The sequence below is a fragment of the Stegostoma tigrinum genome, chromosome 24 (assembly GCF_030684315.1).
Source record: "Stegostoma tigrinum isolate sSteTig4 chromosome 24, sSteTig4.hap1, whole genome shotgun sequence".
In the NCBI taxonomy this organism is placed as follows: domain Eukaryota; kingdom Metazoa; phylum Chordata; class Chondrichthyes; order Orectolobiformes; family Stegostomatidae; genus Stegostoma; species Stegostoma tigrinum.
The window spans coordinates 6,319,280-6,343,051 of NC_081377.1; the positions used below are offsets into that span (position 1 = coordinate 6,319,280).

Here is a 23,772-nt window from a genome sequence, read left to right on the forward strand (position 1 = left end):
CACCCTGTCACCCTCTAAACACACACCCACCCCTACACCCACCTTGTCACTCTGTGGACACATACCCACCCTGTCACCATCTAAACACACACCCACCCTGTCACCCTCCAAACACACACCCACCCCTCTCACCCTAGAGACACACACCCACCTTCTCACCATCCAAACACACACCCACCCCTACACTCACCCTGTCACCCTAAAGACACACACTCACCCTATAGACACCGACGTATCCCTACACCCACCCTCTCACCCTATAGACACACAGCCACTCCTACACCTACCCTGTCACCCTATAGACACCGAAGTATCTCTACACCCACCCTGCCAACCCCTGCCTAACCCTGACCATTGCGCCGGCAGCCTGCCCCAGGGACAGACACTACCGCCCCTCCCAGCAAAGCCTGGTTTTCGGGGGCGGGGGGGCGATGTTCTCTTCTGCCAGAAACAGCCAAAATCTGCTCAAACCTGTTGGTTGTGCTCCTGTTACCAGGGAAACCAAGCTCTCCGTAGGTGTGCCTGAGGTCTGGGGGGCGGTATGCGCCTCCTGGCAGTGTGTTGGTAGAAGCGGGGGCGGGACAGAGTGAGTGAGTGAATGAGTGGGGAGACTGCTTTGTGTGCGTCGCTGCTCCTTTCCCCAACTGTGTGTCTCTGTCTTTCTGTGTATCTCTCTCTCTCTGTCTGTGTGTGTGTGTGTCTCTGTGTCTCTCTCTCTCTGTGTGTGCCTCTCTCTTTGTGTGTGTCTCTCTCTGTCTGTGTCTCTCTCTCTTAGTGTGTGTCTGTGTGTGTCTCTCTCTCTCAGTGTGTGTGTGTGCAATTGCCGGGCTGCTTCATCGCAACTCCTCTTCATTTATTTATTTTCCGCCTTCGCGACCAGTTGCTTGGTCCCGGAGGAGCTGATGCCGCTCAGCCCCGCTTGAGCCCTCCCGCTGCCATGCAGCACCTCGGCCCGGGGGCTGCCAAACAAGGCAAGAGGCTGAAGAGGGCATCAGTCCGGCATTGCCTGTCGACTCCCAGCCTGCGGGGCCTGTTCACCATCAGCGAGGAAGAGGAACGATGCAGAGATGCAGCGATGAGGAGACTGAGTGGTGAGTAACCCGCCCCAGCCTAGGGGCTCGAACAGATAGCAGCCTGTCAAATGCCCCACTTGTGCCCCCTCTGCGGCAGGTTCTGAATACTCCGTGTCCCCAGCTGGTGAGAGCAGGCTTGTTTATCAGGAACCCTTTCGATAAGATCCTCCTACACACAGCGGCTGTGATCTGGGCAATGCCACCACGGCATATGCTTCCAGCGGGCTGGGTGGTGTCACAGGTTTCAGTCGGGTACATTGGCATTCAAAGGATAAAAAAAATCAAGCAGGATTTGCAATTAAATGATGGTTTTCCAGCACATGCCATCTGGTTGGCAGCACTTAGTGTTGGGGAGAATTTCCGTCACCGACTTCAAACAAGGTGACACTAACAGGAGTGGGTCATTCAATCCATGGACCCTGCTCTCCCATTCAATTAGGATCAGGAACCACCTCAACTGCAATTTTCCACTTGATTCCCCAAGAGTCCAAAAATCTGTCCTATCCAGCCTTAATTTTTTTAAAATTCACTCATGGAATGTGGGTGTTGCTGTTTGGGCCAGTATTTATTGTCTGTCCCTAATTGCCCTTGGGGTGGTGGTGAGCTGCCTTCTTGAACAACTACAGTCCGCCTCATAGAATACCTACCGTGTGGAAGTAGGCCATTCAGCCCATCAAGTCAATACCAACCCTCTGAAGAGCGACCTCCCCAGACCCATGCCCCTGCCTTAGCCTTGTAACCCTGCATTTCCCCTGGCAAACCCTCCTAGCCTGCAAATCTTTGGGCAATTTAACACAGCCAATCCACCTAACCAGCATAGCTTTGGACTACGGGAGGAATCTGGAGCAGTCATGGGGATAATGTGCAAACTCCACACAGATAGTTGCCCAAGAGTGGGATTGAACGTGGGTCCCTGGTCTTGAGAGGCAGCAGTGTTAACCACTGAGCCGCCAAGTCACCTGTTGTAGCTAGACTCACAATACCCTTGGGGAGGGAGTCCCAGGCTTTTGACCCAGTGACAGTGAAGGAACAGGGTATATTTGCAAGGCGGGATGGTGAATGGTTTGGAAGGGAACTTGCAGGGGGTGGTATTCCGTGTATCTGATGCTCTTGTCCTTCTAGATGGTAGTGATCGTGGATTTAAAAGGTGCTGTCTAAGAAGCATTGATGAAGTCTGCACTGCATCTTGTACATAGTGCATATTACTACTGCTGAGCATTGATGGTTAAGGAATGGATGTTTGTGAATGTGGTTCCAATCAAACAAGCTGCTTTATCCTGGATGGTGTCAAGTTTCTTGCATGTTGTTGGGGCTGCACGCATCCAGGCAGGTGAGCATTCCAATTTGTGCCTTGTAGATGGTGGACGGGCTGTAGGGAGTCAGGAGGTGAGTTACTTGCTGCAGTATTCCCAGCCTCTGGCCTGATTTTGCAGCCACTGTGTTTATGTGGTGAGTCCAGTTGAATTTCTAGTTGACGATAAGCTCCAGGATGTTGATGGTGGGGGATTCGGTGATGGTAACATCATTGAATGTCAAGGACCGATGTTTAGATGATTGCTTACTGGAGATAGTCATTACCTGGCATTTTGTGTGGTGTGAATATTACTTGTCACTTGTCACCCCAAGCCTGAATATTGTCCAGATCCTGTTGCATTTGAACATGGACAGTTTCAGTAATATATAATATATATAACAATATACATGTATATATATATTCTCAAATGGAGCATCAGTAACCTTTTGAGTGACAAGCTTTCTCCTGATCTTTGTTCAAAATGTTCGATCCCATATCATGAGGACTGTGCTCCCTTGTTTTAGACTCCTCAGCCAGGGGAATACAATGTGACAATATCATTTACTTGCATTTCGTTTGAGTATGGCCTTTTTAGAGAAGTTTGTGACATCGTGCATACAAACTAAAGAAAGATCAAGAACTTTAATGTTTGAAATCCACTGTGAAAAATACACCATCTTCACTTGTGAACACCAGCACATTTTCAAAATCAATCTCCTCATGGACGTTTCTGCTTTATTTGGAGTTTTAACTTGGTACCATCACTGTGCCTGCCACCTTCTCACTGCAGCTGACGGTGCTTTTTGTGGAGCAGTGATAGTGTCCCTGTCTCTGAGCCCAGATTCAAGTCCCACCTTTTCCAGAGGTGTGTAATAACATCTGTGATCAGGTTGGTTAGGAAGTATCTCTCTGCTAATGAGACATCTGGGCCAGGAGCAAACAGCATCTCCCGTCCATGAAAATCTTGAAGGCCTGATATTTGGACAGTTCTCACTTTATTTGCCTTGGGTTCAGATATTTCATTGACTGAATTAGCAGAGGAATCACCTTTTTTGACAAGGCTCTTATCAATTTGTCCTTGGAATCTATTCTAATACTAAGATCAATGGGGTAACTGAAAGAAAATTTAAAAAATTCCCTTTATAATCCGTGCTAATATGAATAATATGTCCAGGGCACCTCTAACAGTAGCTATTTCAATTGCATATCCCTTTACTGCGCATCTTCTCATCCTGGGGATAAAATCCTCGATCATAGTGTGTGCTCAGACCGAATGTGTGTTTCTGTGTGTGGTGACCATACTGCATAATGAACAGATTTCCCTTCTCCTGCGAATGAACAAAGTGCAATGCCTGTACATGGTATACAGATAGTAAGAACTGCCGGCGCTGGAGTCTGAGATAACAGTGTGTAGAGCTGGAGGAACACAGCAAGCCAGGCAGCATCAGAGGAACGGGAAAGCTGCCTACCTGCACTCACCTACCACCATCCCACCTACCTGCCCAGCCACTCTCATCCCCGTCCATCTTCACTCCCACCAATCCACTTCTCCCACCTCACTGACCAATCCCCACCACTCCCTACCTGCACTCACCTTCCACCATCCCACCTACCTTCCCCATCCCGACTCCCCCTATTTATTTCAGAGCCCCTTTCCCCCTCCCCATTTCTGAAGAAGGGTCTTGACCCGAAATGTCAACTTTCCTGCTCCTCTGATGCTGCCCAGCCTGCTGTGTTCATCACAGCTCCACACTGTGTTGTCTTATATATGGTTTAGAACGTCCATGTGTGGTACCGAATGCCCATGCATGGTGTCAAATATCCGAGTGCCGTTCAAAATGCCCCTGAGCCACACTGAATGTCCATGTCTCCTTTGGAATGTCTGTGTGCAGTAGAGAATGTCTGTACGGGGGATAGAATGTGCATATGCAGTACAGAATGTCCATGTGCAGTACATGCGTGTTCCTGTTCTCTGCACAGGCACAGTATTGGAAGTCTACACAAAGCAGTGCTGCTTCTTGAGAATTTTATGACACCCTTCTCACCTTGCTGACAGCACCCTGGTTGGAAACCGCTGCAACTGAAGCTGAGTTTACTCAGTGTCTTGTCACTGGCCAATCTCGTTGTCCCTGAGATCATTTTAGGAGGGCTTTGTTGAGACCAAAATGGCACATGGTACCCTAGCTGCAACCTCTAAAGCCAAAATTACAGTTCATATTTGGGTGAGGGGTTTGGGTACAAAACTCCCCCAGAACAGCACTGAAGGAATGTTACATTGCTGGGGGTCTCATCATTCAGCTGAAGTGTGAAAGCTGGTGCTCTGTCTGCTCCCTCTGATAGATGTAAACATTCTGCCTCCAAACCCTCCCATCCCACATTCATTTGGAGAGGAACAGAGAAATCTTCTCAATGTTCTGCAACGATCTTTCTTTAGCACATATCAGTGGAAGAGGTTACTTGGTGAGAATCGCATTGCAAGCTCCATTGATCCTTCCATCTTGGCTGTGGGTTTCCTATAGCAGCAGCAGTGACTACGATTCAAAATTATTTAATAGCTGTAAAGCACTTTGGCAATCCTGAAGTTTTGAGGTCTTTGGGATCAGATAACCTACCAGTCTTTAGTGGCTCAGAGTTGCAGAAAGGGACTGTCAATCAGACAGTGCTGGAGTAACAGTATCTCCATGAGAGTCAGTATCTGCAGGCCAAGGACTGGGGGAGTGTGGAAGGAAAGGAAGATTTTAAAAAAACCTCCCCAAAATCCTGACAGCAAGGCTAACAATTTTAGTACTCTCTTTTTGTCCATGGAACATAGACTAGGGGTGATTGCTAGAAGGATTGAAGGGGATGTGTCAAAAAGAGTGTTGCCTCAGAGGGATTTTGTGCATCTGGGATTTGCAGTTCAGTTTGGTGATCCCAGTGGAAATCCTCAATATCATTTAAAAGGAAGCTGAAACTTGCAAGGCTATGGACAAGGTGTTGGAAGTGGGATAGAATGGGCACTTAGCCAGAGCAGACAGAATAGATGGAATGGCCTTTTCGTGCACAGTAAATTTTCTATGGTCCCATCGTATGTGTAAGGTTGGGTGGATGTGTGTGGCGTATCAGGCAGGTGTGTGTGTGTGGGGGGTAGGGGAGTTGGGTATATGGGGGTGTGTGTGTGTGTGTGTGTGTGTGTGTGTGTGTGTGTGTGTGTGTGTGTGTGTGTGTGAGTGAGAGTGGGTGAGTGTGTGTGGGGGGCTGGGTGTATGGGTCTGTGTGTGTGAGAGTGGGTGAGTGTGTGTGGGGGGGCGGGTGTATGGGGGGGTTGTATGGGTGTGTGTCTGTGTGTGTGTGTGTGTGTGTGTGTGTGTGTGTGTGTGTGTGTGAGAGTGTGTGTGTGTGTGTGTGGGGGGGTGGTTGTATGGGGGTGTCTTTATGGGGGGGTTGTATGGGTGGGTGTGTGTGTGAGAGTGGGTGAGTGTGTGTGGGGGGTTGGGTGTATAGGTGTGTGTGCATGGGAGGTTGTATGGGTGTGTGTGTGTGTGTGTGAGAGTGGGTGAGTGTGTGTGGGGGGTTGGGTGTATAGGTTTGTGTGTATGGGAGGTTGTATAGGTGGGTGTGTGTGTGAGTGGGTGAGTGTACTGATTAAGCGAGTGGATGGGTGTGTGAATGGGTGAGTCGCTGGGTGAGAGTGGGTGAGTGTGTGTGTGGGGGGGTGCGGGTGTATAGTTGTGTGTGTATGGGAGGTTGTATGGGTGTGTGTGTGTGAGAGTGGGTGAGTGTGTAGGGGGGTGCGGGTGTATAGTTGTGTGTGTATGGGAGGTTGTATGGGTGTGTGTGTGTGAGAGTGGGTGAGTGTGTGGGGGGGGCGCGGGTGTATGGGTGTGTGTGTATGGGGGGTTGTATGGGTGTGTGTGTGTGTGTGTGAGAGAGAGTGGGTGAGTGTGTGTGTGTGGCGGGGGTTGGGTGTATGGGTGTGTGTGTGTGAGAGTGGGTGAGTGTGTGTGGGGGGTTGGGTGTATAGGTTTGTGTGTATGGGAGGTTGTATAGGTGGGTGTGTGTGTGAGTGGGTGAGTGTACTGATTAAGCGAGTGGATGGGTGTGTGAATGGGTGAGTCGCTGGGTGTGAGTGGGTGAGTGTGTGTGTGTGGGGGCCAGGTGTATAGTTGTGTGTGTATGGGAGGTTGTATGGGTGTGTGTGTGTGAGAGTGGGTGAGTGTGTGGGGGGGGTGTTGGGTGTATAGCTGTGTGTGTATGGGAGGTTGTATGGGTGTGTGTGTGTGAGTGGGTGAGTGTGTGTGGGGTGTTGGGCGTATGGGAGGTTGTATGGGTGTGTGTGTGTGTGTGTGTGTGAGTGGGTGAGTGTGTGTGTGGGGTGTTGGGTGTATAAGTGTGTGTATGGGAGGTTGTATGGGTGTGTGTGTGTGAGTGGGTGAGTGTGTGTGGGGTGTTGGGCGTATGGGAGGTTGTATGGGTGTGTGTGTGTGTGTGTGTGTGTGTGTGTGTGAGTGGGTGAGTGTGTGTGGGGTGTTGGGCGTATAGGTGTGTGTGTATGGGAGGTTGTATGGGTGTGTGTGTGTGAGTGGGTGCGTCAGTGTGAGTGGGTGAGTGTACTGATTAAGCGAGTGGATGGGTGTGTGAATGGGTGAGTCGCTGGGTGAGAGTGGGTGATAAACACGCAAGATAAATTCAGCAAATGATTCTTTAATACCCGAAATTAGGAATGTATCATCGTAAAAAAATCCTTTGTCATGGTAACAGCTTGCACTCCTACTGTTTAACACTATGGTGTCCCTTACAGCAGCGTGTGCACAGCGTGCGGGGCTGATAGAATTGGTCTTGCATGAGACATAACCTGACAGGTCTTCCAAACAGACACTGTCAGTGTGGGAGGGGCTTTATGGTGCTATAACCCAGCTCACTGCTCCTTTGCTCCTAGCACACATTGCCAGATTAAAAGGATACCTGAATTTACTCTGTATTGAGAATATTGATGGTTGTTTGGGATAACTATTTCAGACCAGTCTGGACTGCAGCAACATCAGTCTGGGAAAGAGTCACCGTTGTGTCTACCTGCAGGTATGGCCCTAACTCTAGATCTCTGTTAGACCATTTTGTCAGAAAAACTAAATGGACACTAACAGATTGTAAACAGGCTCAGATCTGGTCATCTGGTGTCCTATTGTCTTCTGAACATTTCATTGTCTGAGTGTCTTCCCTGAGGTGCCATATGAATGACATAGGACGGTGACATGTGCATCCATCAGATACCTTCACTGGGCTTCCACTCAGTATTTGGACCCTGTGCTGTGATCTTCACTTGTTGGTGCAGCTTCTAAAACCCGTCCTTGAGCCTGTGAGGGTGACCACTGAGACAGTGGGAACCTGTCCACATGTGAGTGTCTAGCCAGACAGTGACCCAGTATTCAGAGAGCAGATTGTAGAGAACATTGGCTAGGGCTATGTGGTGTGGGGTTTGAACCTTTAGAGTCAGGAATGCTGCTCTTGAACCAAAGGCTTACAGCACTAGAAAAGGGCGCCTTCAGGGTAGGGATGGTATATTGGCATTATCAGTGGGCTGTTAATTCAGAGAACCACATAATGTTCTGGGGACATGGGTTCGAATTCTGCCATGGTAGATGATGGAATTTGAATTCAGTAAAAATCTGGAATTAAGAATCTAATGATGACCATGAATCTATTGATTACTGGGGGGAAAAAACCCATCTGGTTCACTAATATCCGTTAGGGAAGGAAACGGCCATCCTTACCTGGTCTGGCCTACATGTGACTCCAGACCCACAGCAATGTGGTTGACTCTTAACTGCCCTCTGGGCAATTAGGGATGGGTAATAAATGCTGCTTAGCCAGCAACAACCTCATCCCGTGAATGAATTTAAAAAAAACTGTGCAGAATAACGCAGCTGCGCCCAACCTTCCCTGCACACAATATGTTCCCATCTGTACTTTTCCTCAGGTCCTGGATCCCATTAAGATCCCATTACAGGGCTCTGCCTCATTCCTTTCCTCTTCCTAGCTCCCGGTGTTTGTAGCATCCCAATGATGGAGATTGATTAACATAGCCCAGACTTCCTCAGATTGTGTGCCCCCTGTTTCCTTACTGGATAATGCTGTAACCACTGACTCACTAAGAACAACATTTTCAGTCAGTTTAAACATTAACTTTATTATTACAATAGGTCGTCAACTAACCGTTGTGGCACAACCATCAATTCATAAAATGGCCCGGCAATCAGCTTCCATTTGGAAATTTTTGTATTTGATTGATGCCAAGATGCAGCCAGTTGGGAGAGATTGCTGCTGTGTGTTCAGTCAGGCTGTAGGGGAAGCATCTAATCTCATCTACCATGCACTAAGTGACCTGGGAGACCGTGTTGCAGTGGTAAACACAAGGCATATCACATTCTCTGGAAACAGAAGGTGAATTCCTCTCAGTCGTTATCCTGGTGGTTTAAGGAGGTGCCAAATTATGCCAGCAGGACCCTCTGGTGATTGTAAACCTGGCAATCTGCGGAATGCTGCCAAACAAGCTGTATCGAAGAGACAAAGGTTACACCTTCTCACTGATAAGGTGATTCCAGGTGAAATGTGAAGGATCTGCTGGAAGAGCTCACACAAACACAGCAAGTACCTAGAGGGTTGAATGAACAAACTCACGAGGAGATTAATGCTTTCCCGAAACACTACCTGATGACTACAGAATGAAGTCAATACATTTCCAACTCAGGACAAAGATGATCTGGAGGGTTATTTATTTTTCACCACGGGCGGCACGGTGGCTCAGTGGTTAGCACTGCTGCCTCACAGCGCCAGGGACCAGGGTTTGATTCCCGCCTCGGGGTGACTGTCTGTATGGATTTCTGCTGGGTGTTCCGGCTTCCTCTCACAGCCCAAAGATGTGCTGGTTAGGTGAAATTGCCATGGGGGAAATGCAGAGTTACAAGGCAAGGGTTGGCGGGGTTGCGTGTGTGCGTGTTTGAGTGGGATGCTCTTTGGAGGGATTGGACTTGATGGGCCAAGTGGTCTGCTTCCCCTCTGTACTGATTCCATGATCTCAACATTCTCTTTGGAGAATTAAAAGCTGCTTCGTTCTTCCAGCCTAACAACAAACAATTGAACTAGTAAACCAAGGTGCGGTCTGCATTATCAACTGAGGCAAGGTTCATCAGATTTCAGCCCCATTCCCTGGGACTGAGAAAACTGAGAATGAACACACAAAGGAGCAAATGAATCAGCAGCAGGAGCTGGAGGAGATTCACACCTTTGAGCCTCTGCCGTTCCACAAAATCATGGCTCATCCATTTGTGGCCTTCCTGCCTGCCCCTTTATATCCCAAGAAACCACTGCCTGATAATGTCAAGAATGAGATTTTGCCGACTGCACCTATTTCGGAACAGAAAGGGGACAAACCAGGAAAATCTGTCATCCAGCACCCTGCACCAGTTCCTACTGCATAGCTGGCAGACCAACGTTGATGAGTGATTCTTGATTTTCTGTATTTGGTCAAAAAAATCTATTTACTTCTGTCTTAAAAATGTTCAACGACCTCCAGCTCCACTGCTGTCTGGCAATGAGAGTTCCACAGACTTACATCCTCAAATCTCCATCCCGTCTAGGAGACTCCTTCATTTTAAATGTGTCTGCTGATCTAGTTCCCCTACAAGGAGATCAGTACCATCCTGTCAACTCCTTCAGCATTTTATGTTTCAATAAGCTCACCCCTCATTCTTTAGCACTCCAGTGGGTACAGGCACAACGTAATCCTAGGAATCAGTTAAGTAAACCTTCTCTGAGCTGTTTCCAATGCAATTAAATGCTTCCTTAATTTTACACCAAAAGTACACCTAGTACTCTAGATACACCTTATCAATTCTCTGTATAACTGCAGCAAAACACTCCTAATTATATTCCATTCACTTTGCAATAAATAACAACATTCCATTTGCCTTCCTAATCATTTTCTACACCTGCATGATGAGACTTTAGTAATTCACAACCCGATCCTTCTTTACTCCAAATCCTGCAATCTCTCTGCTTAAACAATATCCTGTGATTTTATTCTTCCTGCAGTGTGGACAATTCACATTTTCCCATGTTATAATACATCTGTGAATTTTTTGCCCACTCACAATCTATCTTTATCCCTTTCACGCTCTTTGTGTCCTCATTAAAAATGCACTTTCCAACCAATATTTGTGTAATCAGTTAATTTGCAGCCATGCCGTTGGTCTCTTCAGTCAAATCATCAATATAAATTGGAAATAGTTGAGTCCTCAGCACTGATTCCTGCCGCACAACACTAGTAACATGTCTCCAAACTGAAAATAGCCCCTGCTCTTTGTTCCCTGTTAACCAGCCAATCCTCGATCCACGTCAAACCTCCTACACCATGAGCCCTTATTTAGTGCAGTAATCTTTGTTGCAATCCTTTTTTTTACAAACGTAAGTATTTCATAAGCAGATATTCCCTGTTATTGTTGCTTCCTCAAGAATATGGCAGGATTTGAATAGTTTCCACTGGTGTGAGAAAGCAGAACTGGGAGTCATCTAAAAAATTGCAGTAAGTAACAAATCAAGTTGGGAAATTCAAGACAAACTTCTTTACACAGAGAGCAATGAGAATGTGGAGTTCACTCTCAGATGGAGGTAAACGGATTCAGGAGGAAGCTCGGTAAACACATGCTGGTTTTAAAAAAGCGAATATTTTGGTTGGGTGAGATGAAGTGGAGACCAGTGTGAAACATAAGTATGAGCATGGAATGGTTAGGCTGAATGGCCTGATACTATAGCTGCAGTGTAATGCTATACAATAATTACTGAAGAGGAAGTATCTGAATCAATGTTCACTCTTGTGTTTTGGCCATACACTGCAACATGTACCATTGACTATATGACAAATGTGAAGGTCATTGGCATTTACATGCTGAGACACACTGTGCACATAGCAGCATTGTAACAACACACCTGCTTGTATCCTGCACTGCTGTGCAAGAGCATGTTTCTAATAATTATATTTTGAGATATGAAGCCTAACCCAGAGAGTGATAACAGGATTACATATGATGATATTCTCCTCTCGTTTTTACTGTCACACTATTTTCAATGCAATAGAGTGTTACTTCGAGGTATTAGTTCTAAGCTAATTTAACTCTACATTTTCCTTTCATGGAGTTATAGAGATGTACAGCAACAAACAGACCCTTTGGTCCAACTTGTCCATGACCAGATATCCTAAATTAATCTGGTCCCTTTGCCAGCATTTGGCCCTTATCCCTCTGAGTCCTTCCTGTTCATATATCCATCCCAGATGCCTTTTAAATGTTGTAATTGTACCAGTCTCCACCACTTCCTCTGGCAGCTCATTCCATACACAACCACCCTCTACGTGAAAACGTTGCTCCTTGGATCCCTTTTGAATCTTTCCCCTCTCACCTTAAACCTATGCCTCTAGTTTTGAACTCCCCCACCCCGGGGGGAAAAAACCTTGGTAGTTCACCCTATCCATGCCCCTCCTGATTTTATAAACCTCTGTAAGGTCACCCCTCGGCCTCCGACACTCCAGGAAAAACATGCCCAAGCCTGTGCAGCTTTTCCCTTTAACTCAAAACCTCATCTCTGGCAACATCCTTGTAAATCTTTTCTGAACCTTTTCAAGTTTCACAACATCTTTCCTATAGCAGGGGGCCCAGAACTGAATGCCGTATTCTAAAAGTGGCCTAACCAATGTCCTGTACATCTGCAACATGACCTCCCAACTCCTCCACTCAAAGCACTTACTAATAAAGCCAAGCGTACCAAACACTTTCTTCATTACCTTTTCATGCCCATTGCCTATTCTACAACCTTTTTACTGCACTATGCAATCCAGCTTGTAGCCCTCGCTGGATGTGCCGTTATCTATGATCCAAAATGTGGCTTCTGGCCAAATTCCTTTCCCCATGCACATTCTACCATCTGCTCAATCCCATTGGCTTGACCATATTGTCCATTGACCACCTAACTTCCACCATATCTGCTGTGGTCAGACTCCCCCACCTTCCTGTAAACAGCCCTTATTCCACCAGGTACTTCACCATTAACCTATTCTTCAGCCAAAGTAAGAGAAGAGAAATAGTGAAGAAAAGTCAGCGAAATAGAATTGAGAGATGCCAGAAGGTGAAATATAAAGCCAACAAAAAGTGTGAGAACATCAGGAAGAAGCCAAACTGAATGGAAGGGCAGAAGAAAGAGCTCAAAAATCAAGGCAGGGCATAGAATGAGAGAACTGTGCGAACATAAATGAGATTGCAAAGAAAAATTCCATTAGGCCATGGTTGACAATTTAACTGAAGATGTTAAAAACTCTTAGATTTTCTTTTTGGATGGTGCTTAACTTCCATGCCTCTACTTATCTGCTCTGCCACTTTCTAGTCATGCATGTATGTTGGTTTTAAGTCATAAAAATTTATTATGTCAATGATCTGTTGGTCCTGACATTAGGCCACAGTTCTATTTGCCTCACCTTTTCTACCCTGAGCTAAACGAGGAATCTCCACATTCAGGCTTAATAGACTGGATGCTGGAAGCATGTTTTGCCTGGTCAGGGAGTTTGTCAGGATATAATGTAGACCACGTGGGACTAAAGAGGAAATATTTCATCATTCAAATGATGATGAACCTGTGGGATTCTCTACTACAGAATGTTGCGGAGACCAAGTCACTGAAACTATTCATAGATAGATGTTTAGATTCAAAAGGCAGCGAGGAGTTTGGTGAGAAAGCAGGACTATTGTACTGAACTAGAAGATCAGCTATGATCATATTGACTGGCCCTTTGGTGTACTCCTGCCTGTAGTTTCAATGATCCTGTGTTTAACCCAACTGTATTGGTGTCTCTATTCTACCGAACATAAGCAGCCAACTGCATGCACACTGGCTGAATCTTTTCCTCCCATCAGCAACTTGCCACGCCTTATAGCCATCGCTCAATTTTTCTCTTCCTTCAATTGGACACAACATGTTCATGTTGTGAAGAAGGTTTCTGAAGAAGACTCCCGACCCGAAGTGTCAGTTTTCCTGCTCCTCTGATGCAGCCAGGCCTGCAGTATTCCTCTAGCTCCACACTGTGTTATACCCATGTTGCAGTCCTTCATAGAATTATACAATCCCTACAGTGAGGTAGCAGGCCATTTGGCCCATTGTGTCCACACTGACCTTCTGAGCAGCATCCCACCTAGACACATCCTCCCTACAGTATCCCTGTGACCTTGCATTTCCCATAGCTAATCCACTCAGCCTGCACATGTCTGGACACCATGGACAATTTAACATGGCCAATTCACCTAAACGAGATAGCTTTGGGGAGAATGTGTAAACTCCACACAGACAGTCGTCCGAGGGTGGAATTGAACCCGCGTCCCTAACCGTGAAGCAGCAGTGCTAACCACTGAGCCACTGTGCCTTGGCTCTATCACTGCATCTAACCGACATATGTGCTGCATGTCGTGTCCTTGTTAAAGATAAACGAAGATAAAGAAAATGACTGAAGGTCTTGCATTCATATAGCACCTTTCTACAGGATATTCCAAAGTGCTTTACAGTCAGTGAGATATTTTAAAGTGTAATCACTGCTGTCATGTAGGTATCTGAGTCAATTCTCGACACAATAAGCTCCCTCCCACAGCAACTTGAGAATGAAGTGGCCGAACAGCTGGCTAGCAATGTTGAGTGACACCAACAAGCATCTTTTCGATTCCCAGGAAGGACTCACTTTTCAAATCTTTCCCCTCGCCTGAGGTGTGGTGACCCTCGGGTTAAACCACCTGCTGTTATCTCTGTCTAATGTGGTGCCCTGGGACTATGATGACCCTACCTTTAACCTATTGTTTAGTTAGCAATTTAGGTTGATGGATACATATTGGGAAGGGTTGTGGCATCATTTTTCTCTAAGTGAGAAGGCAGGAGTGACCTCAGTTCTACCTACTTTAACTTATCATGCAAATGTGGTGCCTGTAACAATGTGGCAGCCTACAGTACTGCCCTTGAGTGTTAGCTTGGATCGTGTAGGGTGACAACCTAGAACCCAGTCTCCAGATTGAGAGATGCCAACTGAGGCTGAGCTGGTGGATTAGGACTGAGGGGACAGCAGTGATAAACGTGGAGCACAGAGAGAAGCAGTATAGGTGACAGTGAGATAGATGCACCAACAAGAAGACAAGAGAGATTGAAAGCAAGGCCGCTCAGATTCACTATCATCGATGCTGTAGCAGTTTGACTAAGAATTCAGATAAAAAGTAAAAATCTAATAGGTATTGAAATGGCAACATTTCAACACTACAGGTGATACCATTAATCCATGGGAGTATTAAGAACCTATGGTTGTTTCAAGCTGGTATTTTATGATTTTTCTATAAATGAACATTTTTGTTTACTCAATATATTGCACTATTTTGTTCTGACCAGACCCCAGATGAGATGCTTGACTTGTTACAGATCATGGGATGCCCTAAACTGTTAATCTTCTGGGCATTTGGGGATGAAGTTATTTCCCTTTTGATCCACCTACCCCCCTCGAATGTTTGCAATATGGTCAATTTTAAAAAAGATCCCTTCCCTTGTAGCTACCTGCTTCATAGGCCATATGAAATGATGTGTCAAAAGGACTTAATTTAATCAGGCTTTCTTGAATCAACAAAAAAGAAGTGAGTTTCTTAATTGCGACATGCGAGAAGAAATATTAATGTACTGACAGATTTGAAGTAAGAGGTGAATCTAAAAAGATCAAAATAAAAACAAAGGTTACACGAATCAGTCTCTAAATTGTTTTGAGAGGATAAGATGACATTGCAGATGTTATTGGGTTGCACTGTTAGTGTAGACATTGGCAGCTGATCATGACTTTCAAGATTCCTGATTTTGTATGTGATTGAAATGAGATTAGTTCTTTGTGAAACTGGTTTGCAGCATTCAGAGTATAAGAGAGTCTTCCTTTCTTTACCTGGAGTGCAGGGGTGCCTACAGGCTGTTTTCAAACTGTGACTTCCACAGCATCTCCTGAGAGGGGACTCTCATTAGTTCAAGTGCTGTCTCTCTCTCTGTTCACAATTTATTTGAGACCTTTAGGTGTCACATTCCATTAGTCCCACATTGAAATGTTGCCATCCAAACTCTGAAATTGTACCTGCAGTTGGACCATGCATCAGTACACTTCTAAAACTCACATTTTGAATTGGAAAATAAAAGATTTATTAGTTTATAATTGTTGTTAATGCAGTGTGTATAGTGTCTAATGCAAGATTCTGTGACACACAATGCGAAAGATATCCATGGGGAGTGTGGTTTCTTTATTTGTGTGCAGTAATCCTTAACAATCCATACTTTATTGTCTACCCATTGTTCTGATTGATTACTTAAGGGAGCTGTTTGCTAATGGATTTAGTTGATTGCCAGTATCGGGCTCGCACAGGGATATGTACAGCCAGCAGGTTGCTGTGTGGTGGGGTGGTGTCTATGGAAAGCCTATGAAAATACTCTGGCTGCAAGGTCTGGATTGTATTATCAGATCCCAAAATTACATTTGAGAAGTTTCCTTTATTATTTTGTTATGGTGCCCCTTTAAGGAGCTTTTCCTCAGTTAAGTTGCCTGTTTTCTTCATCTCTGTGGAGATTCAGCTGAGCCTGACCATCAGTTTCCCTGAGAGGAGAGATTGTTCCTGGGAGGGATAGGATGAGACTGATGGGAAGGATGGTGATTACAAAGGAAGGTGAGGTGAGAAGGACACAAGGAATGTGATAGGGATGATACGAGAGGATTGGGATGGGACAGCATGGATTTGGCAGGGGTGGATAAGGTGATGGAATTGTGAAATGGCATAAAATTTCAGGAACATTTCTTTGATACAAGTTATGATACTCAACTATTTTTGGCACTATTAAGGAAGATCAAGGAGATTTGAATATAAAGGCTTTAGAAAACCTGTCGGTTGTAATAAAACAGTGGATGTGTACTAATGTTATGGATAAAGCAGATGAAATCAGACCATACTTTCTGTAGTTAGTGCACAATCTAACTTCAATAGGCATGTCACCTACACAAACAGAGACTGAAGGAAGGGACTGTTATATGATTGCTGCAAAACTGGAACCCTCAGTAGAGACTCTGTCATGGAACGAAGATATTAATTAGGAATAAAAGCAAAATACTGCAGGTGCTGGAAATCTGAAAGAAACACAGAGAATGCTGGAGAACCTCAGCAGGTTTGACAGCATCTGTGGAGTGAGAAAGGCAGAGTTAACGTTTTGAGATCTGAAGAGGAGATGCTGCCAGACCTGTTGAGTTTCTCCAGTGTTCTCCGTGGTTGTTTTAGTAATTAGGAGCTGTTTGCTTTGATGTCGAACAGATGTATTTCAGGGAAATAGAGCATGCGTATCTTAGGCAACGTTGAGCCCATCAGATGTAGACTGGCCTCTTCACCTGAAGAGAAAACTGCTGCCAGTTAGACACTCAAATTCCATGACTATACTCGGGTTACACAGCCAAGCCTTTAACCACATTTGTATTTATATTCATCAATCTGTCTATACGGGCAGGTTCAAATACAGAACAATTCCCAGTGTTTTTGCAAATCGCAATGTTCATCCCCTTTAAGAGGTAGAGGTGAGTTTTATGTGGTGCAAGTTTAATAATATCAATTATTTCAATTAACTGCTTTACAAAAGCCTATGAAAATACTCAGGCTGCAAGGTGTGGATTCTACTATCGGTTCCCAAAATTACATTTGCTAAGTTTCCTTTATTATTTTGTTATGATGCCCCTTTAAGGAGCTGTTCCTCAGTTAATTAGCTTGTTTTCTTCACTTGTCACGCTCTGAAGAGAATGAAGGAGTCTGCTGAGATGCTGTGAGGATGGTGAGGAGGCAGAATGCGGAAGGCTGCATCCTGTGAATAAATGAACTATCAAGAGTAAACAAATAACGATGTTGGGCTCCCCTGCTGATGCATTCAGCCACTAAACTGTGTAGCTAGTGCAGCATGCCTGCAGAGCCCATTGTACTGAGCAAACCTCACAGTTAGAGTGCTGCTTACATTACATTGAACACACATGGGGTAATCATATATCGTAATCACCAAGTTTGTTTTTGAGGCTTATGCAAATTAGCACCCTCTATGTTAATTTCTGGATGAAGTAATTTCAGAGAGTAGCTGTATAGAATGTTTAGTTAGTCAGGCTCATTGAGGAACTAAGAATCTTGACTCCAGACATCACACATTTTCCATAAATAAACCGATCATTTGATTGAATTTATGCCTCGCCTTATAAGGTGCTGTTTTAATTAACCAGGTGCAAAAGGAGGATTCATGGGTAGAATTTGATATTTCGGTGGTTAATCTACAATCCCTGTCTCTGAGCGTTGTTTAATGGTTTTTGCAAGGCTAAAGGAAGAAAGAGAGCCAACATTTGCATTGTACCTTTTCAGACCATGACAAAGTGCTTTACAGCCAATCAGAACACGTGAAGCGTTGTCCTCGTGAAATGTGCAAAATGAGGCAGGGAAATTGTGCATATAGATTCCCCAAGCAAAACTGATAAGAGGCAGGATGAACACAGCAGGCGAAGCAGCATCAGAGGAGCAGGAAAGTTTGACATTTCGGGACGAGACCCTTCTTCAGAAATCTCAGATTCTCCAGCATCGGCAGTTCCTACTATCTCTGATAAGAGGCAGATTTGGTTTTCAGTGATGGTGATAGAGAAATAAATATTGATGAGGAACCAGGGTAGAATTCCCAGCTTAGCTTTGAAATAGCGTCTCAGGGTCTCTTTTGACCATCCTCTTGTAGCCACTGAGAGGGAAGCTGTGGCCTCAGTTTAATGTCCCAGAAGCAAAAAAAAGTTTTAAAAAATGCAATACTTGGGAATGAATGTACTGTCAAAGAGTCATACAGCACAGAAACAGCCCCTTTGCTCCGACCAGCCCGTGCCGAAGATTATCCCAACCTAAACTAGTCCCACATGCTTGCGTTTTGTCCACATCTGTCCAGATATTTCTTATTCATATACTTAGCTTATCCAAATGTCTTTTAAATGTTGTAACTGTACCCACATCCACCACTTTGTCTTGCAGTTCATTCCACACACACATCATCCTCTGTAAACAAAAAGCCTCTCATGTCCTTTTTAAATCTTTCTTTTCTCATGCCTTGTAAAAATGTGCCCCCTAGTCTTGAAATCCCATACTTTCGGGAAAGTACGCCTCCCTTATCTATACCCCTCATGATTTTATAAACATCCATAAGGTCACACCTCAACCTCCTCCAGTGAAAAAAGTCCGAGCCTATCCAGCCTTTCCTTATAAATCAAATCCTCCATTCCCTGCAACATCCTGGTAAATCTTTCCTGAACCCTCTCTAGCTTAATCCTATCCATCCTGGTTGTACTGGGCCTCCATGTTTGACTACGTAGGTTGGAACAGTATGTCTCATTCACCGGTTTTACTGTGTTTTTCCTTCTGAGCTCTTTTCTGACAGATTTCATCTCCAACAATGTAACTGTCCCTCAGTACTTCAGTAGACAATCAGCACAAGATTTTATGCTCAGTTTTCTGGACAAGCTGTTGGGTCAAGCATCTTTTTTTAGCCTCGGTTGACTGAATGATTTGCTCTGGATCATAGAGAATGCAGGGTTGACTTACAGGAGTGACTTTTCATCCAGAGCTCAAGAGAGAATTTAGCAGGAGGAGAGTCTCCAATTGTTGCTGGACAAAGCTCAAAAACACAACAACGGGCATTATTCAAAATATCCGAATATTTCTGCAGAAATAGCATAAATTAATGGATTCTTCTTTGAAGAGAGCAATTTAATAATTCATGCAAGTAATTAAAGACTTTAGGATGACAGGAAATTGTCTCATTTCTTATGCGTCACTTTTTGGTTTCATTAAAGAAGATAAACTAAATTTAATTTTTTAAAAATGGACAGGAAGGTTTAAACATCTAAGATTAGTTAGGATTTGAGTTCTTTGATACGATTTAAGAATGCTGTATTTTCATTACCCAGTTCTTTTAACAATACACATTCTCAAGCTTTTAGTTTAGTAGCGTTTTCAGTCACTGGAGTGAACAGCAGATGACATCTTGAAAAGTCATTGAAGATTTTTCAGAGTACCAAAACCAAAGAGCAGCAATCAGCAGATTGCTCAAAGTTTAAATGTGAGTGGCAGGGGTTTGGGAACCTGAGTGGGGTGGCAGGAGTGAGGGAAACAAGGGCAGAAAAGTGGCAAACACAAGTGAAAGTCGGCGGAAACATGGGCTTGCAGCAAAAGGGCTGGTCTAGAAACAAAAATGTCAAAAACACGTGTGTCTAAAGATACTACATCTGAATACATAGAGTGTTTTCAATAAGGTAGATGAATTAACAGCACAAATAGTTATACACAGATACAATATAATTGCGATTGCAGACAATTGGCTACAGGGTGACCAAGGCTGGAAATTGAAGATCCAAGGGTGTTCAGTCTTTAGGAAGAACAAGTAAAATGGAAAAGGAGAGGATTGGCATTGTTATTGAAAGATAAAATCAGTCTCGGAGGAACTCATTGAATCAGCCTGGGTAGGGGTAAGGAGCAACAAGAGGTGGAAAACGTTAGTGGGAGTTACTTACAGGTCTCCAAACAATGGTGGTGAGGTAGAGGGTGGCAGTAAAAAGGAAATTAGATGTGATTACAACAAGGGTGCAAGTGTAATCAAGGGTTATTTTAATCTATATATTGATTGGATAAGCCACTTTAGCAATAATACAAAATGGTGAAGGAATGACCAGAGTGTTTGAGTTTTTTTAGACCAGCACATTGAAGAACCAACTATGGAACAGGCTCTTCTAGATTTGGTTTTGTGCAATGCAAAAGGTTTAATTGGTTATCTGGTTGTGAGAGGTCCTTTCGGAAAAAAGTGCTCGTAACATAATAACATTTCTCATTCGAATAACCAGTGAAATGGTCAAATCCGAAACTAGGGTCCTAAATCTGACAAAAGAAAGCACAAAGGTGTGAGGGGTGAGTTACCTGTGATATACTGGGTAACTTGATTAAAAGGTATGTCAATAATAGAAATTATTAATATTTAAGGTATAAGTCCGTGCATTATAAAGTTATACATTCCTGTTGAGTTAAGAAAACTGTGGAAAATGTGGCACAGCCATAGACAACAAAAGCAAATATGGATCGATTTAGATCCAGAAAGGAGTCATATAAAGTGCTTGGGGATTGGGAGCAGTTTATAATTCAGCAAAGGAAGTTCAAGTGGTTGACTATGAGGTGAAATATAGAGCAAGAGATTAAACTTGCAAAGAACATGAAATCAGACTATAAGAACTTCTGTAAGCTTGTGAAAATAAAAAGATTATCTTAGGCAAATGGAGTTTGAAATAGTGGAAGAAGATAGAAATAATTTCCCAGGAATGCTACAGAAGCAAACGTATATTGGGGGGGAAATTCAAGCAATTTAGTATTGGTTAAAAAAATATGCTGGAGAAATTAATAGGATTGAAAGCAGAGTCAGATAATCTATATCCAGGGTACTGAAGGAGATGGCCATGGCCATAGTGGATATATTAGTTGTCAGCTTTCAAAATTGTACAGGTTGTGGAACAGTCCCGTCAGGTTGACTGGTGGAAAACATAACCCCACCATTGTACAAATGAAGGATGAAGAACACCTGGGTAGCCTCACATCATAGTAGAGAAGATGCTGGAACAAAAACAGAAGTTGTTGGAAGCTCAGCAGCTTCTGTTTTTGTTCCTGATTTACAGAGTCTGCAGTTCTTTTGGTTTTTATTGAGAAAATGCTGGAGCTTCTAATAAAGGATGTGGTAACAGGATACTTAGAAAATACCAGCAGTATTACACAAAGTCAAAATGGATTAATGAAAGGGCAATTATATTTGACAAACCTGCTGGAAATTTATGAGGATGCAGCTCGTCGAATAGATAAGGGAGAACCAGTGATACTGTGTATTTGAATTTTCAGGTAAAGTCCTGCATAAGAGGTGACTGTGCAAAATCTAAGTTGGTGGGATTGGTGATAACAAACTGACATGGATTGATGAGCAGATAGGAGACAGAAAGCAGGAATAAAAGGGTCATTTTTGATGTGGGTATGAGGTGAAGAGTGGCATGTCTCAGGGATCAGTGATTGGGCCCAGATTTTTACAATATATATCAACCATTTGGATGAAGGAATAAAATGTAAAATTTCAAGTTTGCTGATGGCATAAAGCTGGGTGAGATTGTGAATGTTAAGGAGATGTAATGATAGTTCAAAGCAATTTAAATAAGTTATGTGAGTAGTCAAATGCATGACGGATGCAGTATAATGTGGATAAGGTGGATAATTTAGGGCGGCACGGTGGCTCAGTGGTTAGCACTGCAGCCTCACAGCACCAGGGACCCGGGTTCGATTCTAGCCTCGGGTAACTGTCCGTGTAGAGTTTGCACATTCTCCCCATGTCTGCGTGGGTTTCCTCTGGGTGCTCCGGTTTCCTCCCACAGTCCAAAGATGTGCAGGTTAGGTGGATCGGCCATGCTAAGTTGCCTGTAGTGTTCAGGGGTGTGTGGGTTATAGGGGATGGGTCTGGGTGGGATGCTGTAAGGGGCAGTGTGGACTTGTTGGGCCGAAGGGCCTGTTTCCACACTGTAGGGAATCTAGTCTAAAATAAAAGGTGTTCACCTCAGTAGGAAAAGCAGAATGACAGAATATTACTTGAGTGGTGATTGACTGGAAATGTTTATGTTCAAAAGTACCTGAGTGTGCGCTACATTGTTTATTGAAGGCAAGCCTGTGAGGAGGAGCAAGTAGATAGGAAGGCAAATGTTATTCTGGCCATCAGTGCCAGAGTTTAGGAGCTGGGAAGGCTTAGTATAGTTACATAGTGTCTTGGTGAGACTGTACCTGGTGTGTTGTATTTGTTTTAATCTTTTTACACAAGTAAAGCTATGTTTGCCGCAGAGACCGTACAGTGTAGGTTTATCAGACTAATTCCTGGGATTACGGGTTTGTGCTATACTGAGAGATTGGTTCAACTGTGCCTTTATTCAGTGGAATTTACAAAAATGAAAGGGAACTGCACTGAAACCTATAAAATTTTAACAGTCCGGGTGGCCTGGGGAGTCATTGTTCAGGGTATGCGGTAGGCCATTTAGGACTGAAATGAGGAGAAATTTAGAGGTGGCTGAATCTGTGTAATTCTCTACCCCAGAGGCTCTGGAAATGAAGTCACTGAATGTAGTGAGATACTCATCAAAATGTTTCTGAAGGCTAAAGGTGTCGAAGGTTATGGAGAGAGAGAGAGAGTATGGAGCTTTAGATACAGGATCAGCCATGGTCAGATTGAACAGTAGAGCAGGCTCAATGCACTGAATAGCCAACTCCTGTTCCTATTTTCTATGTTACACAGTCACGTGTAGTTGCAAAATAAGGGCCTTTGACTGCTGTTATTGGATGGGTAACAGGAAAACAAATCTTATACAGCACCTTTCATGGATTCGGGAGATGAGAAAGCACCTTACAGCCAACTAACTGTTTTGAAATGTAGTCAGCATGGCAGCTAATATGTACAATTTGGCAATGGCCAATTGCTTCTTAAGGGATTGAGATTGTCCTGCACTCCACTGCTCCCTTATATTCTTTCAAGGGGTTTGTTTGTCACTGGTTGGGTCCATCTTTTTTGCCCAGTTGCTCCTGAAAAGGTGATGGTGAGCTGCCATCTTGAACCAGTGCAGTCTTTGTGGTGCAGATACACTCACAGTGCTGTAAGGAAGAGAGTTCAGGATTTTGACTCAGTGACAGTGAGGAGTGGTGACATATTTCCAAGTCATCGTGATGAGTGGCTAGTAGGGGAACCTCCAGATGGTGTTGTTTCTATGCATCGATTGACCTTGCTCTTATTGATGCTAGAAGTCACAGATTTGAAAGGTGATTTCAAAGGAAACATGTTTCTGAGCCCTCTGAAGTCTTCCTGTAGCTGAGTAAAGTTGCACTGATTGTTGGTATTTTGCTTCTGAGCTGGTTGAGGTTCATCGACACACTGTCGAGTTTCAGGGCAAAGCATAGCTTTCTACTTAAAAGTGAGAAGTATTGGTTTTCCATGTATTATTGGTTTCTCTGCCAAATAATCACAGAGGTGATTTCAGACCATACAATAATATTTGCCCCAGGATCACATTTGAAATGATTTGGATGATTGCCGACTGGTATGTTCTCTGTCAAATCGACTTCATCTGAGTTACCAGGGAATGATTGAGTTGCCTTTTCCAAAAGTGAAATATCGTCGCATGAAGATATATGTTTGAATGATGTTATTTCATGTTCCCTTGGAATTTCTTCCAATAATACTTCCTGAAGTGTTGCTTGTTTTTTGCAAGTAAGCATTATCAGT

The 23,772-nt window shown here is 44.1% G+C and overlaps 1 protein-coding gene and 1 pseudogene across 3 annotated transcripts in view; both read left to right on the forward strand.

The window, feature by feature from the left end:
• Positions 1-360: 360 nt before the first annotated feature.
• The window catches only part of map7d1a (MAP7 domain containing 1a), a 248,191-nt gene continuing 224,779 nt past the window's right edge, over positions 361-23,772 (forward strand). Inside the window, exon 1 of one of the 3 annotated variants that reach the window (XM_059654254.1) lies at positions 361-1,091. In XM_059654254.1, the coding sequence (XP_059510237.1) occupies positions 938-1,091 (154 nt within the window). In that variant the 5' untranslated portion in view covers positions 361-937. The remainder of the gene's footprint in view (positions 1,092-23,772) is intronic. The other 2 variants (XM_048558096.2, XM_059654255.1) reach the window with 2 other exon arrangements.
• Positions 2,126-9,470, forward strand: LOC132210938 (large ribosomal subunit protein uL13m-like; annotated as a pseudogene).